The following is a 17,016-nucleotide window of genomic DNA, read 5'->3' as shown; positions in this document are numbered from 1 at the left end:
CCATAAGTGCACTTGGAGGCCAGAGACACTGGATATTGAGTCCTCTGGAACTGGAGTTACAGATGGTTGTGAACCACTCAATAGGAGTGCTGGGAACCTAACCTGGGTCCTCTGAAAGAACTGTATGTGCTCTTAACCACTGAGCCATTTCTCCAGCACCTTCTCTCACATTTAGGATTAACATATTTAATTCTGGGTTTAATTTCATTGTCATTTCTGAATACCTGTTTTGTGTTTGTGTTTGCTTTTTGCATGTAGGATTGACTAGTTCTTTGAGCTCAGGACTCTGGATTGGACTCAACAGCCTGAGTTTCAGCAGTGGTTGGCAGTGGAGTGGAGGCAGCCCATTCCGATATCTGAACTGGCTACCAGGTAAGGTTCAACCTGCCTGATTGCTACTAGTTGAATGTAATTCACAGGGATATCTTAAAGACCTTCCTTACCTTACATATATGTTTCAAAGAGATTAATGGAACATAGCCAGTAGATATTTCAGCTTTGAAATTTGCAACCTGGATTTGAATATTCTAAAGGGGCAAGCTACCTGAGGTAAGGACTTGCTTCCCAGGATAATCACAGCAATCAATGTGTATTTCTGTTTGTGTCTACACTCTCCAAGAAGCTTTGGTTTGTTAAGTTTTTACATTCAAACATGCATGTTTTGTAGCTATTCTTAAGTATGGTTAAGGATAATATAATTATTACCATTAATATATATTTTGTGTTATATTAACTTTGTCTTTGTCCTTAAAAAATTACATGATTACTATTAAGTCTAAGTGCTTTCAACTTTTTTGTATGACCATTGTCCTCTCTGAGTTTTGTGACTCTCTTGTCCAACCTGAATTCTTAAAAAATCAGTAAAGAAGTGCCTATGTATAAAATACATACATATTTCTAATAAATGCAGTGCTATGTAGACATTGATGATCTTACACACTTTGGTGAACACAAAGGACATGACCTAGGGCCTTGTGCACATTAAATAAGCACCGAGATGTGTCTTCAGTCCTCTACATGCTTTTAATTTTGAGATAGTCTCATTGCATTACACAGATTGGTGTCAAATTTACTCTACCCCAGAAAGACCTTGAACTTGGGATCCTTGTTCCTCAGCCTCCTGATTATCTGGGCTTTCAGTTCTGTGACAGGAGGCCTGCTACACACATATGTTTGTATTTAACTAATGTCTACAAATACCCATTATGAATTTAAGAGAACTGAATATTTGGTGTTGGTGAATTTCTCATTGTCTTGGGTCATAAGATATTTTTATGCATAGTCTATACTGATACTATTTTGTATTGCTTATAATAGAATAGCCTTGAATTAAAAATACTGTTTCAGCAACAGATTATAAAATTCTACACCAGCATGAACATTTACTAGCACTTTTTGTAGCAATACAGTTTGATGTCAGTAGATACTCAAGCAGCTTTCTGATTGTCTGGAAGTTAGAAAACAGAGAGGATGGGTCACTTCCATGTTGTCACAGCATACAAGCTGACAAAACACAAAAGGTGACTGATTATTGAGTATAACTTGTACATGTGAAGCAGTTCTTCAGGGAAACATAAATAATGGTTCTGAATTGCTTTCGTCTGTTAGGTGGTAGCATATGTTGTTTGAAGCTACTGGAGGAGTGTTAAGTGTGAATCCAGCCTCTCTAGCTCCAGCCCATTACCAAGCCTGTCTCAGGTAGAAGAGTGCAGTTAGTGATTAGTGATGTCTGCCCTGGAGCAGGAAAGAAGAGGAGGAATGTATTAGCCACGTGTTTATCAGCTTTGCTGCAGACACCATTGAGAAGGTGTTTGAAAAGCTGAGGTTTCCCCTTTCCTCCTCTCTTTTCCTTTCCTCTTCTCCTCACAACCATAATCTCAACATGGTTTTTCTTCTTTGTAGTCCAGGTTGTCTCAAATAACTGATCCTTGCATCAAACAACTGATCCTTGTGTTTCTGCCTCCTGAGTGTTAGGACTGACCACAAGTGTGCACCACCATGCCTAGCTTCACAATTCCTTTTTTTGAGCCACTACATGCCTTTTTAAAGCATTAGGCTTAAAAATGTTAAACTTTGTGTTCCATATCTTGACTTACTTTTTAAAAACCAAAGGAAAAAAACCTTTGAAAAAGTAGTATTTTTAAAAGTGCTTAAACATGAGGGAGAATTTTAGACACTGTATGGCTACATGCTGATTTAAATTGAATAGGCTTCAGGGACTGTGACAAAATCTCGGTGGCAGAACACTCACTTGGCATGCACAAGGACCCTGTTCCAATTATTAATGCTGCAATAAACATAATATGCATGCATTGATTGATTGATTGGTTATATTTTACTATCAAATTCTACTCTTAATATATTCTTTCATTGCTATTTTGAGGGTTTTTTAAATATTAGAAATCATGAATGATTAATCCCTAGCCCCATGACTTAAGTATTGAAATAAAAAATCTGCTTTATTTTCTTCTGAAGTATGGGACATAAATGTCACTGCATGTGAATATGGATGTCTTTTTTTCATAAGTGAGCATATGATTTGTCTCCAGCACTTGTGCTCAAGTAAAGTTGGAGAACCACATCTGGTTCCAGAAGCTTTAGACAATGCCAATTGTTTGTTAGGGGCTATGGTTTATTCTCTCTTTAGTGGTTAAAGTATTATACAACATAAGGCAGGCCATTTTCTCTGTTATTCAATTGTGTACAAAGAGTTTAATATCCAACACCTTGAAATCTTATATCACACTGAGAGAATTTGAGGGTTAACTTAGGTGAAGGCATAGTAGAAAAGGAAAAGTGCTTTCTTATTCCTGGTAAACAAATGCAACACTAAATCGCCTTCTTAAATAATATGAGAGTTTCTTGAAATTAAAATTAGAAACATTGTAGAATAATTTAAATTATCTATGTATAAATTACCCAGTCAACTGTTTTAATTGAAGTCTTTCTAAGTAATGCATCTGCTAAGCTACATTTGCCTTTCAATTATGAGTATTTTATGTGAATGATGAAGAAATCTAAATTCAATTATCAGCCATAAGATCTGCAAAGACCACTAACTCTTATCTCAAGGTTGGCAATGGTATTACACTAATAAATGAATACATAATGTGATTTACTAATGAACACTTTAGTTAAGACTAGTATCTATTAAAAGTGCTATTGACTCTTAGAAGTTGTTTTTCTAGTACTAACACCAACATTATGAGCTTCACTATCCTGTTATGTTGGCCATGTTATCAACAGATTTTTAAAAAATCCTTTGTACTTATTACTAATGATATTTTCCTTTATGTAGTATTTATACAACCTTTAAATTGTTTCTGTTAAAGACTTCCAAGGGAAGGTGACATTATTTTCTTCTTGTGAGAGTGAAAATCAGGTACATGATAAACATTTGTCAAAGGTCACAAAATAAAGGTATTGACAGAATGTGTGTAGCTCATTTGTAAGACTTCAGGAATGACTTGAAGTTACTTCTAGAACACTGGGGCTAAACTGATGCAAGAGGATGTAGGGATGGATGAACTTATCAATTGCAGCAGATAAATGTTCTATCAGAGGATGTAGGAATGGGCACACATATACATGCAATAGATAAATTATACACCAGAGGATATAGGGTTGCAGATATGTATCCACTGCAGTAGATAAATTGTTCATCACAGGGTGTAGAAGTGGATACTTGTATCCATTAAAGAGGCTGTAGGAGGGGATGCACACATCCACTGCAGTGAATGAATGTTCTGTCAGGGGATGTAGGGATGGACACACGTATCTACTGCAGTAGGTAAATTATTCATCACAGGGTGTAGAGGTGGATGTGTGGCTTGCAGCAGATGTTGACCCCAGTCTGTCTCTTTAACTGGCTTCCTGTATGAAATAGATGAGGAGATCAACTAAATGCCCGAAGGATCTTAGCTCTGGGAATGTGGCTCATTTGCTTCCAGATCTCTCTTCCATTGTGTTTGTCCTTCCCATTGTTATCTTTCACTTTGGTGACTCTCTGACTGCGGAAGGCTAACGGAGGTCATTTGGCCTATTTCTTCAATTAATATGACCAACTTGGAGCAGCTTATGTTCTTCTTATTCAGTCCTTCTATGTGACACATGCTGTCATTCATTATCACAGCTGTTTAAAGTTTAATGTCTAATGCTATCCTTTGTTGGGTTGATTATTTCAAAGCGCTCTACTGTGCAATCAACATTTTAAGCCTTGGAATAAACCAGCAACAAGAAACCAAATAGATACCCACCATGCCTTTTGCTCTGCACTCAGTAAATATTCATTTGTGAATGTGTAGCAAAAGACAGGATGGGGATCCATTAAATCCCAAGGATGACGACATAAGGGTATGGTGGTTGGGAAAGTGGAGCCATCCACTTAGGAGAACTTCAGTAGTCCCACTTTAACTTTGTCATTTGCTTGAAGGAAGTCCATCATCAGAGCCTGGAAAGAGCTGCGTGTCACTAAACCCTGGAAAAAATGCTAAGTGGGAGAATCTGGAATGTGTTCAGAAGCTGGGCTACATTTGTAAAAAGGGCAACAATACTTTGAACCCATTTATTATTCCCTCAGGTAAGTGGATATCTTTGATCAGAATGTATAAAATATTAGAATGTAAAGATAAATGAAAGTGTGACTCAATTAAAATGGCATGAAATGATTCTAGACAATTTGTTGGTGTTTATAGGTAAATATAATGACTTGTCTTTAAAAGTCCTTTTCTTTGGTTGGTGCTACCATCTGTTAACGTTTCCTAGACATAAAGAAGTGTTTAAACATGGTGAAAACTTTTTATATAAATAAGAATTTTTGTTTCTCCAGCCCTATAATGTAGGTATTGTTTTCACATGTTATAGAAGAGGAAAGAGAAATTCATAGCCTGTATACTTCCTATACACCAGGGATTACAAGCACATACTTTGTATTTCAGCATGCATTTTGAAGCTCAAACTCAAGTACTTGTGCTTCAAAAGACAGCACTTCCCAACTGAGTTACTCCCTAGCCTTGATTGTTTGTTTGCTTCTAATCTTTTGTGAAGCTGAATAAATAACCTTATACGCATGGCGTTTTGCAGACAAAATTGGAACTAAAACTAGGAAATAAATATTTGGAGGGGATTACTTTATTATGTCCACACTGATAAAGTTGGGCTAAATGTAGCATTTACACTGAAGTCTTTACACAATGGAATAAATATTCCAAAAACAAACATAGTCACTAAGCATTGTAAACAGGCTAGGCTCCAGTAGAGCAGTAAATAATGAGTCATTTTATAATTCTATAGAAGAATTCATCTGCTAAGGCAGTAATGAATTCTCCTTTCAACGTATTGAAAGACAACCTTTATTTCATCACTACAGCTACTTGGGAGGATGGCTTATGCTTTACTCATTTATTTATTTATTTATTTATTTATTTATTTATTTATTTATTTGCTGCTTGGGAAACTTGATGGCCCATGTAGTAGTTTGAACGAGAATGGCCTCTATCAGCTCAAATTTTGCAATACTTAGTACCCAGAGTAGAACTATTTGGAAAGGATTAGGAGATGTGACTTTTTTGGAGGAGGTGTCACTGAGGGTAGGCTTTGAAATTTCAATAGACTGGTGCCATTCCTAGGGTCTTACTACCTTTTTTTAAATTTTAAGACAGGGTTTCTCAGTATAACAGCTCTGGTTGTCATGGAATTAACTCTGTAGACCAGGCTAGCCCTAATCTCACAGAGATTCATTTGCCTCTGCCTGGCTGAATCGTTCTATCTCTCTATCTTTGCCTAATGGTTGTATCTCAAATGTGAACTCTCAGCTCCTGCCCCAGCCTCATGCCTGCCTTCCTGCTGCCATGATCACTACATATGCCACGGACTCTAATTTTCTGAAATCATAAGCTCCAAATAAATGCTTTTAAAAAATAAGTTGCCTTGGTCATGGTATCTTATGACAGCAAAATAGCAAAGATAGCTAATTTTTAACTTTTTGACATATTTGTAAATATGATTGACATGCTTAGAAAATCCAAAGCACAGAGTGATCAACAATGATATATCCCTGCTACCTTTTTATTTCTGTCACCCAGAGCTATTTTCTGGAAGATCATAATTTCTGAGTGTGTGTATCCCTAGTTGGTTCTTCTGTGTTGTATAGGCAAAGGCATTCACAGTGATTTTTATCTGTTTTGTACAAATTGAAGAATACTTTTTATTATTAAGCTATACATTTTCCCCACTCCTATTCCCTCCTCCTCTCTCCCACCCTCCCCATACTGCAGCAGCGTAATTTTTTAAATGTAGTCCTCATCTTAAGGTTTTGTTAATCAACAGTTTTGTTCATCACTTTTGTATGTAAATTGATTTTTCATACATTTGGAGGTTGCTGAATAATGGGCACTTCATGGAAAGATAAGTCCTATGCTAATAATTTTGTTTATTTACTTTGTGTGTGTGTGTGTGTGTGTGTGTGTGTGTTTTGAGGTCAGAGTATAGCTCCAAATCACCCTGTCCACCCCCTATTTCAAAAAAAGAGGGTCTCTAATTGGCCCAGAACTCACCAAGTGGATTAGACTGGCTGGCTAATAAGCCCCAGGGACCTTCCCATTTTCACCTCCCCAGGGCTTGGATTACAAGCACATACATTTTATTTCAGCTAGAATTTTGAAGCTCAAACTCAAGTACTTGTGCTGCAAAAGACAGCATTTCCCAACTGAGATACTCCCCAGCTTTGATTGGAAGTTTGCTTCTAATCTTTTGTAAAGTTGAATAACCTCATACACATGTTATATTGTAGACACAGTATTCCTAGAAGTAGAACTTGTACATCCAAATGTAGGTGTGTTTACAGTTTTAGCAGGTAGAGATACAGACAAGCTCACTGATATGGAGGAGGGTCCTGGTTCATGATCATTCAAGGATATAGACTGGGTCCTTGCTTCGTAATCTCTGATGTATACAGTGGTGGACTCTGGTTTACAATCTCTGATGGATATGGGTGGCATCTCCTGGTTCATGGTCTTAGTTCTGCTTTATAGACTTTTCATAGTGACTGTAAACAAACCTGTGGATACCTCAATCTTGCTGTTGCAGAAGGGATGGCTCAATCTTTCTTAGAAGAGTTCATATGGTTTTACTTCAGACACTTGCAATTGCTACTTTGGGGAAGTAGAGAAAAGTTATATTTAAGTTTCTCTGCAATGGGAAGCAGAATTCTATAATTTGGCCTTCTTGCTTAATCCACCAGTTTTAAGTTCCTCCTTTGTAAAATATAAATGGTGGTAACTCTTGTTCCTACAAAGTCCCAGTCATATCACCAAGTGTGCATTACTGAATCCACAGTTGCCCCTTCTTCACTTGCTCAGCCACACTCAACACTCGCCTTTACATATTCATGGTGTTCAGAGTAATCTACTGCTTACATACCCCCTATAAGCAGAGATCTAAGTTTGTAGCATTTTCTAGGTGTGATAGCACACACCTTTAATCCCAGCACTCAGGAGGCAGAGACAGGTGGCCTTCTGAGTTCAAAGGCGGCCTGGTTTACAGAGTGAGTTTCAGGTCAACCAGGACTACACGGAGGAAAAACCAACACCCACCACTCTGCACCTGAATAAATGGTAGCATTCCTGATTGGTGGCCCCTCTTGACAAGAATCCAGCCTTGCACTCTTTAATCCTTTACATACTTCCTCTGTGTCCACAGTTCCCTTGTCTTCAGAGCCATACCATGCAGCTTTGTAGCTACTAACCATTGGGTCTTTGTTCAAGTGAAATGTGTTTAGTGTGGACTGCAATATGCTGCAGGTATAAAATACACATTGAAATTCAAGAACTTAGAATGGAATAAATGAACATTCTCATTTTATTGGGTCATATATCAAAATGATATTATCTTGGATATACCAGGTGAGATTATATTATTGACACTAACACTTCATTTTTCTTTTAATGACTGAGACTAGTAGCAACTCTAAAACAATGCATGTGGCTTACCTTGGTAGCTAGGTTGTGTAGTGGTGGTTCCAAGGGACTCCCGTTAATTTTACTTGGGTTGGTTTTATTTCCTCTTTTTATGCTTTTAGTGTTCTTTTCTCTGCTGGGTGTTGAACACAGAACCTCATGTATGATAGATAAGCATTCTACCACTGAGCTAGAGCCACAGTAAATGCATTTTAAAATGTTTTTCCAGCTCATCTATTCAGTTTTTGAATCTTTCAGCATTGACTGCCATTATTTCCAGTTTTCCAGACAGAAAAATTAAGACATCCCACCAGAGGGCTCCAAAGCTACATGAACCTTCTTATTTTTTTTTTTAACTTTTTGGCAACCCCTAAAACTATCCAGCATTGAAATTGTACTAAGGGATGACAGTTTTTAAATAAGAATATTTGTTTTACAACAGTACAGTTTAGGACATTGCAAGTTAGAACTTTCTCACATTTCACCCATGGGACTCATTCATTCAAAGAATGACAGACGAGCTAGCAGTGAGAGTGCCCATTTGTCACCTCAGCAGATGAAAGGCTGAAGCAGGGGAAAAGTGAGTTCAAGGCCATCCTGGGTTACTGCATGAGACCCTGTTTCACACCCCCGCCCAAATGAGAGGATGACAAAGATAGGGACCAGTACTAGGCATTATGTGAGCAGCACATTTGTGAACGTTTGCTATTTGGCTTAAATATATAAGCTGACCCAATGCCAAAATTATGTAAAATGCTATCTGTAAAACAGCAAAAGAAAGCTGCTATATAAACCATTTTCTTTCCTACCCAACACTTATTGCACTTACTGTGTGCCAGGACCCATGCCAGGTTCAAGGGCATTCTCTGAAGAGGAGGGTGTCTCTCCCTTCAGACGTCTTCACTACAGCTCCCCCATAGCTTGTGGCTATTAAAGATTTGCAACATGCAATCAAGGTTATGCCATTTGACTACAGCTTCTCCTAGCAACAATGAGGAGGTTAACACTGATTTACTTAATTAAAAATGATTTTGTGTGGCTTGTCCTCTCCAAGTTCAGTGTCTCTGTTCGTTCTTTCCTAGTTTAGAACACAGTGAGAATGGCTAATTTAGTATTAATATGGTTTCTGCTTAAAAAACAAAGAAGCCTATGTGGCTACTTTGATTCATATTCTGTGACTTTCTTAGAAGCCACTTCTGGAAAATTCAGGTTTTGTGTCAAAAGTTTCTGAACCTAAATTGCTTTCATGGCCTCTGTAACAGGTGGCATCTTTTGGGAGTGAATAAATGGTTAGGGTCATTCAGAGGCACAAGTGCAGGTCTGAGTGAGATGACTGTATAGGTTCCATGGTGGCCCCCATGTCCACACCCTTCCTACTCCCTACTTCACTACTTTCTCCTACTTGCTTTGGGGGTGTTGCTCTTTCTCAAATGAATGACAATCTCCTTAGTGTCCATGGAAACAAGTTACATTGCAACTTTTCAGAGGGTCACAATCAATCTTCAGGCTTCCCACAGTTTAACAGGGTATCTTAGATATTTAGTTCAGGTTTGATGTTGATCAGGCCAGATAAAATTAGACAATCTGTTCCATAGTCTTATTGTAAATGTCTTAATTTTATTTATTTACTTAGGCCCTGGCATCTGAACCTAGGGCTTCACATATGCAGTAACATTGTGCTTATTTCATCAGCCCTTGGCTTTATTTTATTTTATTTATTTTTATTTTCAACTAATATTTTTTATTGATTAGTTGAGAATTTCATACAATGTTCCCCAATTACACTTGCTTCCCATTCCTGTCAGATCCACCCTACCATCCTTGTGTCCTCCTCCCACCCCTCCCCAAAATACACCAAGTCTAGTTTGTGTTGACCATATACTCATTGGAATGTGGTCAAAATCCCAGTGTCCATCCCATTAAAGATAATTGGGTCCTTCCCTATCCCCACCCCCCACCAGGAGCCATCAACTGTGAAGAGCTATGTCTCCGCATCTTTACTATAATTTTTAAGGACTTTCTTCAATAACTTTGAGGATAGCCAAGTGGTCTAGGGTACCAGACTTCATTTTAAAGTAAAAGATGTTTTTTTCTAAATCACCCTTTTAAAAACAAAACAAGCAAAGTAGAATACTCTTTCCCATATATCTTTTATGAATGTGCCTGCCATAAAATGAAGAATGTTATGTTTATGTTTACAATTGTGAAGTTTTATGTAGACATATAATAAAAATTGCATATAAAGTAGTTAAAATATTGTTGCAAATTTAAGTAAGCCTCTTTCATATGCTTTCTAAACTTCTTTTTCCTTTCTAGCAAGTGACATACCTACTGGCTGCCCTAGCCAATGGTGGCCGTATGCGGGTCACTGCTACAAGATCTACAGGGAAGAGAAGAAGATTCAGAGATATGCCTTGCAAGCCTGCAGGAAGGAAGGTGGTGACCTGGCAAGTATCCACAGCATTGAGGAATTTGACTTCATCTTCTCCCAGCTAGGATATGGTGAGAAAATTCCCCCTGACACTAAGCCCATCTCTAGCAAATATAATCATAAATGTTCAGTTTAATTTGATAGTTCATTGACAATATAAATTTAAGTAAGTGATACTTCTGCCAACAAAGATTATATAGTAGTTTAAATAAGTGCATCATTAAGAAATTTAACATTTTCTCTTTATGGGCAGTTTTTAGTATCATTTCCCCACATATCTTTATTTGGGGATGTCTGTGTTTAACTTGGCCACAGTCTAAAATTTGGGGCTGTGTGTGTGTGTATTTTTGTAAGGCCAATATTGTAGCTCACAAGAAATGTTCATAAATGAACCATCTCATACTCAGGATTTTCTCTTCTTTACTGGGGTGTCACACAGAGTAAGAAGTGAGTGACTATGAACGGTACAATCCTAAACCTTTGAGAGAATTTACATCTCAAATTTTCGGCACATACCTTTAAGACTAATACAGAGAATGTACAAAATCAGGAATAAGATACTTGAGGAGACAAATAATCTGGGAGATCTTTTAAGAAAAGCAGGCTAAGAGAGAAAAAACAGGCCCTCCAGAGGACCTGCTGATTATATGATGATCATTTTTGTCTCACTGATGGGGGTTGCTGAGCGGCTGTAGCTGGTCCTAACTTCCACCCAGCAAAACAAGAAGAAATGGATGATGGTAATGGAGGGCCTTGCTTCCTGAGTCTCATTGCCCGAAAAGTTACCAGGATGCAGGGGAAGAAAAGGCATTTAACAATACATGAGGAGAAAGGAAGAGGAACATAAAAAGATGTCACAGGCTTGCAGACAGTGTTGTTCCTAGAATCAGGGTATTGCAGAAACCGCTTGCCTCTGAAACCCGACGGGTGTGGGGTCCCTGGGCTCAGGAGTGCGAGAGGTCCATTGGTCTTAGCATGAGGATTCCTAGAGTGAGAATAAAACCTAGTGTGTCTTATGCTTCTCTTTGGTTCTTTTTCTTCTGTTTTTTGTTTGTTTTATCCTATTCTGGTTTGTTTTTGTTTTCTTTAAATGCACCTGGCACACAGACATGCATAAAGACAAAACACTCATTCACATAAAAGCAAAATAATACATAAAAAAAGAAGTTACTAATATTCAAACTATATCATTTATAATATTTCAGGGCAGTTATTTCCTTATTTAACAGAATAAAATAGCCTTGATAAAAGTTAGGTTATAGAAAACTAATATTACTGAGTCTAAATAAAAACTTTTCAAAACTTCTTTTTAGTTAGTTGAGGCAGAAGCTCTTATTAGTCATATTAAATATTAGTCATGGAAATTAAAATGAGTAGATAATCTTGAGTCTGAGCATGAAGGGTATGAATACCAGCTCATATTATTTCTTTAACTGATTTATGAAAATTGATTTAGCAAGTTAAAACATACACACAGATGTGTGTGTGTGTGTGTGTGTGTGTGTGTGTGTGTTTGTAGAATATTAGTAGAATTGTGAGCAGTCTAACAGGAAAACAGTTTAGTATGAAAAATGTATGTGGGAGTTCCATAATAAAGCTCAATTCTTTGTAAACTAATAAAAACAAAGTAAAACAATCATACACAGAACACTCTTACCTATAATTGTGTAATTTTACATTGGTCTTCATCCTAAAGTTCTTGAGGGTACATGAAGTCTTTTTGAAGCCTGTGTTTGTTGCTCAAATCTCCTGATCTGCAAACTCAAGTGAAAGGAAGAGGGGCCCATCCTGGCACTGTCCCTCATGTTTCAGGATGCTGGAAACATCTGCTAGAGCTGGCAAAAGGCCACATGAAGACTTCTCCAAAAGCTGATTGACAGCTTTCAGGAGGAAGAAATCAGCCACTTAGGGAAATTCTTGTAGGATGTTGTCCTCATGTTCTACCAAACATCATCTTACAAGCTTTGAAATCATTGTCTTTTTCCATTCAAAGATTAGAGCCAGGGGCTATACTGCCAAGCCCAGTTAAGCAAATTGAACAAATACTGAATTGTATAGCATCTAATATTTAAATTTGGAAATGCTTATTTTGTAGCTTAAGATCTTCAATCATTTGTTCCATTATTGTTGTGACATATCTTAGGCATACTACTGCTTATAGAGATATAATGCCCCCTCCAGAGAACTTCAAGATAAAGTGTTCATATTTTAGATCTTTGTTTTGCTATGATTTTAGTCTGAATTTTTTAGTTTTGCTAGTATTGTATAGCATTTTATAATGAAAATTAACAAATATTTTTTATTTATGTAAATCGGTACCAAATGTCAGTTGTCAGCCTTTTTCTTCAATATTTTACTTTGTGTGTGTGTGTGTGTGTGTGTGTGTGTGTGTGTGTGTGTGTGTGTGTTTCTTGCATGTATGTCTGTATACCACTTGTACCCACAGAGGCCAGAAAGGGGTGTCAGATCATGTGGGGCTGCGGTGATAACTGGTTATGAGCCATTGTGTGTGTGCTCAGAACTGAGCCAGGGTCCTCTGCAAGAGCATCAAGTGCTGTTTGCCACTGAGCATCTCTTCAGTCCCCCAGAGGGATGGTGGGAATTGAATCTGGGTCCTCTAAAAGATCAACCAGTGCTCTTAACCACTGAGCCATCTCTCCTTTTCTGTCTCCTTAGTTTAAATTTCTATCATTGTCTAGATAATTTTCACTTGAAATCCAGTGATTGAACTTTAACAGAGGTACTTATAATGTTATTAATAGTAATATCCAATAAATTAGGAGTGACTTAAAATTTTATCCTAAAGTATTGACAATATATTAATAGTCAAGTAATTGATAGTCAAGTTTAGTGATATATATCAAATATATCCATACATGATACTGTATATATATCACATACATCATAATATATGATACTGTAGTTTCAGAAATGTAAGTTATTTGTAACAAGAACATAACTTTACAAGGTTGGGGTTGCTTATTTCATTTTTAGAACTCCCATAAAGTATGTTATTATAACAAAAAATACAGTCACATTTACAATGGAAAGAAAACACTGAAAAACCTAAAATTGACATTCTAATATATAGTTGATATATATTTGTTGCATGTAGAAGATTATCTATTATAATAGTTCTCTAAGATCAAGAGAACATAGCTGTTTGGACAAGCCTAGTGCCTTCTTTGCTGATAAAAGTGCTGCCCTTTGGCAAGTGATAAACTACTTAGGTGTTTTTCTTCTTGTATAGAACCACAGGATGAGTTGTGGATTGGTTTAAATGACATCAAGATCCAAATGTACTTTGAGTGGAGTGATGGGACTCCAGTGACATTTACAAAATGGCTTCGTGGAGAGCCAAGCCATGAGAACAACAGGCAGGAGGACTGCGTGGTGATGAAGGGCAAGGTGAGGTTCTGTGCTTGACGCCTGGCAATGCTGTTGGGAGACTCTTTTCTCTGCCTTGTTATCTGTTGAAATTGCTTCCGTTGTAGATTCAAATTGCACAATTCAGATTCAGTTTCTTGAGTGTCTTACAATTGTTTAGCAAAGTCAAGAAGACCATAAGATAAATGATACAAAACAGTGGTTCTCTACTTTGGGTTGCGACTCCTTTGAGGGCAGGGGTATCAAATGACCTTTTCACAGGGGTCACCTAACACCATCAGAAGACACAGATATTTACACTACAATTCATAATAGTAGCAAAATTACAGCTATTAAATAACAGTGAAAATAATTTTATAGTTACGTATTGCCACAGCATGAATAACTATCTTAAAATGTCCTAGCATTAGGAAGGTTGAGAAGCTAAACCCATAGGGCTAAAAGAGGTATCAACTAATAACCAATACTGTCTCTCTGCTAAATTCTGAAGCATATACATAAGTGTGCACATGATATACATGTATATATACATATATACCCATATATATGTATATGATTTGATTCCACAATTCAGAGCTTTGTTTACACCTTCAAATGGTTACTCTGAGTAGAAAATATAGACCTAGTTGATTCTATTTTGAGTTTCACCCTAAAGTCTGTAGCTGAGGAGCCACATTTGATTTTTCAGATTACATGCTGGCCTTGTATTAAATGGTTCATCCCATTTAATACAGTGGATTTGAATGTTCAAGATGAAGAATCATATTAGAACTACACTCTCTCTACCTTTGTGTAGTTAGAGCCAAATATGCTGCTTACATGTAAGATGTGAATCTATCATTTGTTTGTAGACGCTAGCTTCCCCTAGTTAGCATGCATATGGCCCTAGATTCAGCACCAGAAAGAATCAAATGTAGCAGGATCCTAAAACAGATAATCATTGTTTTTCTTTTGCTCTGTAGGATGGATACTGGGCAGACAGAGCCTGTGAACAGCCACTTGGTTACATCTGTAAGATGGCATCACAAGCCCATGCCCCAGCACCGGAGGAATCAGACAAAGGCTGCCGGAAAGTGAGTACAGACCGTGCACAATGATTTCTGAAGGCATAAAGAAAGTACAGACATGGTTATTGTTTTCCTGTCCAATGAGTGGTTCACCTTCCTCTTTTGTCCTTTCTCACTTCTCCTGAACTAATGGCTAAGTGGGAACTAATAGTCTTTTCAAGAGTGCTCTGCTGTGGTCACATTGCCTGATAGCAAACACCACAGGACGAGAACCTATGACGTGTAACTTGGTATAGGACAAATAAGCTGCACAGAAAAAGAAAGCAATTAGCACAAAAATCACAGCATGGAGAGGTGTATGGGGTCTTAACAGTGGTCAAGATTCCCCCTAATTTTGCATCCAGGAGACTTTAGCCAGAGTTTTAAAGATTTCTATTCTTTTGATTGGTGTGCCTGCTCATGGGGTCATACATGTGTGTGCTGGTGTTTGTGCTGTGTCTTGTGTTCATGTGTGTATGAAGGCAGAGATCAACTTTGGGTGTCATTCTTCAAGTACTATGCATAACTCTCTCTCTCTCTCTCTCTCTCTCTCTCTCTCTCTTTCCTCTGTGTGTGTGTGTGTGTGTGTGTGTGTGTGTGTGTGTGTGTGTGGTGTATGTGTGTGTGTGTTTTAAGATGGAATTTCTTATTGGCCTGGAGCTTGTCAGGTAGTAGGACTAGCTGACTGGCCAGTGAGCATTAGGGATCTACCTGTCTCCCCCACCACTCCAGTGCTGGGGTCACAGCCATATCCCAAGCTTAGAAATTACATGTGTTTGGAGGATGAATTCAGGTATTTGTGTTTTCAAGGCAATCACTTTAGTGACTGACCTATCTCACCCTCTCCCTATATAGATTTTGCATCAACAGAGGCATGGCTAACATCCAGTCTCTTGTCCCCAAGCAAATACACTTTGTTCCGTAGCCACACATTTATAGTCTTTGTGTAATCATTGTGCACATGTAAGAGATCATATGGTATTGCCATTTTCTAACATAATAAATATGCTACTTCTGTATGACATATTTTATACATGTTGCCTATCGTTGCCATGTATGTACAATTTGATAATCCAATTTAATCATTAGATGGTGATAAGAATGTAAGGAAATAATAGATCAAGTACAGTTATTCTTAGGTTCTAATGAATATAGAGGAAAACTATTAGTCTTATTTAGAAAGACCAGGAACCCAGTGCTCAGAGAAATCCATGTGGTCAGATTCAAAGTTGATGGTATTGAGTCAATTCTTTGCAATATTCTTTTAAAATTGCATGTAATAAGTACAAAACATATGACATAGCTTCAGATAGAATATTTGAATGAATGTCCCAAACAAATTAGTTTTAGGAAAGCATGAGGGAGGAGAAGGGTCAAGACCAGGCTGGAGAAACCCACAGAAACAGCTGAACAAGGGGGGAGTTCATGGACCCCAGACTGATAGCTGGGAAACCAGCATAGGACCAATTCAGACCCCCTGAACATGGGTGTCAGTTAGGAGGCCTGGGCAGTTTATGGGGCCTCTGGTAGTGGGTAGGTATTTATCCCTAGTATACAAATGGACTTTGGAAGCCCATTCCACATAGAGGGATACTTTCTCTGCCTAGACACACAGGGGAGGGCCTAGGCCTGGCCCCAAGTGATGTGACAGACTTTGAAGATTCCCCATGGAAGGCCTCACCCTTCTTGAGGAGCAGAAAGGACATAGGATAGGGGGTTAGTGGGTGACAGGGGAGGAGAGGAGGGAATTGGGATTGATTTATAAAACAAGCTTGTTTCTAATTAAAAAAAGAAAAAACAATAAAAAAAGAATTCTAGGTGGGAATCTCTGTGAGTTCCAGGCCAGTCTGGTCTACAAAGTGAGTTCCAGAACAGGCTCTGAAGGTATGCAGAGAAACTCTGTCTCAGGAAAAATAACAAAGGAATGCGTAGCGTGGGATCTCCAAGCTCATCAGAGTTGTAGAGATGCTCAAAATATTGATACTAGTCGGACTTACTGAACAAACAGTGTATTTCTTACTTCAGTTTAAAATTTCTTAATATACTTTGACCTGCCTGGGCTAGAAACATCACTATATCATGAATTATTGATAATACTGTGAAGGTAACACAAAAGTTAATAAATAATTTTTTATGTCATGGGATAAAAAGGGACAAAGGAAGCACTAGCGATAAATAGTGACTTCCTCAAATGGCT

General features: G+C 37.8%; 1 protein-coding gene across 1 annotated transcript in view; it reads left to right on the top strand.

Moving 5' to 3' along the window:
- The window catches only part of Mrc1 (mannose receptor C-type 1), an 85,105-nt gene that overhangs the window by 29,016 nt on the left and 39,073 nt on the right, over positions 1-17,016 (top strand). The window contains exons 5-9 of the mRNA XM_040755459.1: positions 259-372; positions 4,433-4,579; positions 10,272-10,457; positions 13,637-13,794; positions 14,736-14,846. Coding sequence (XP_040611393.1) covers positions 259-372; positions 4,433-4,579; positions 10,272-10,457; positions 13,637-13,794; positions 14,736-14,846 — 716 coding nt within the window. The remainder of the gene's footprint in view (positions 1-258; positions 373-4,432; positions 4,580-10,271; positions 10,458-13,636; positions 13,795-14,735; positions 14,847-17,016) is intronic.

This window comes from Mesocricetus auratus, unplaced genomic scaffold (assembly GCF_017639785.1).
Source record: "Mesocricetus auratus isolate SY011 unplaced genomic scaffold, BCM_Maur_2.0 Super-Scaffold_100013, whole genome shotgun sequence".
Lineage (NCBI taxonomy): Eukaryota > Metazoa > Chordata > Mammalia > Rodentia > Cricetidae > Mesocricetus > Mesocricetus auratus.
The sequence above is the reverse complement of the archived record's forward strand: the minus strand, read 5'-3'. Positions and strand labels throughout refer to the sequence as shown.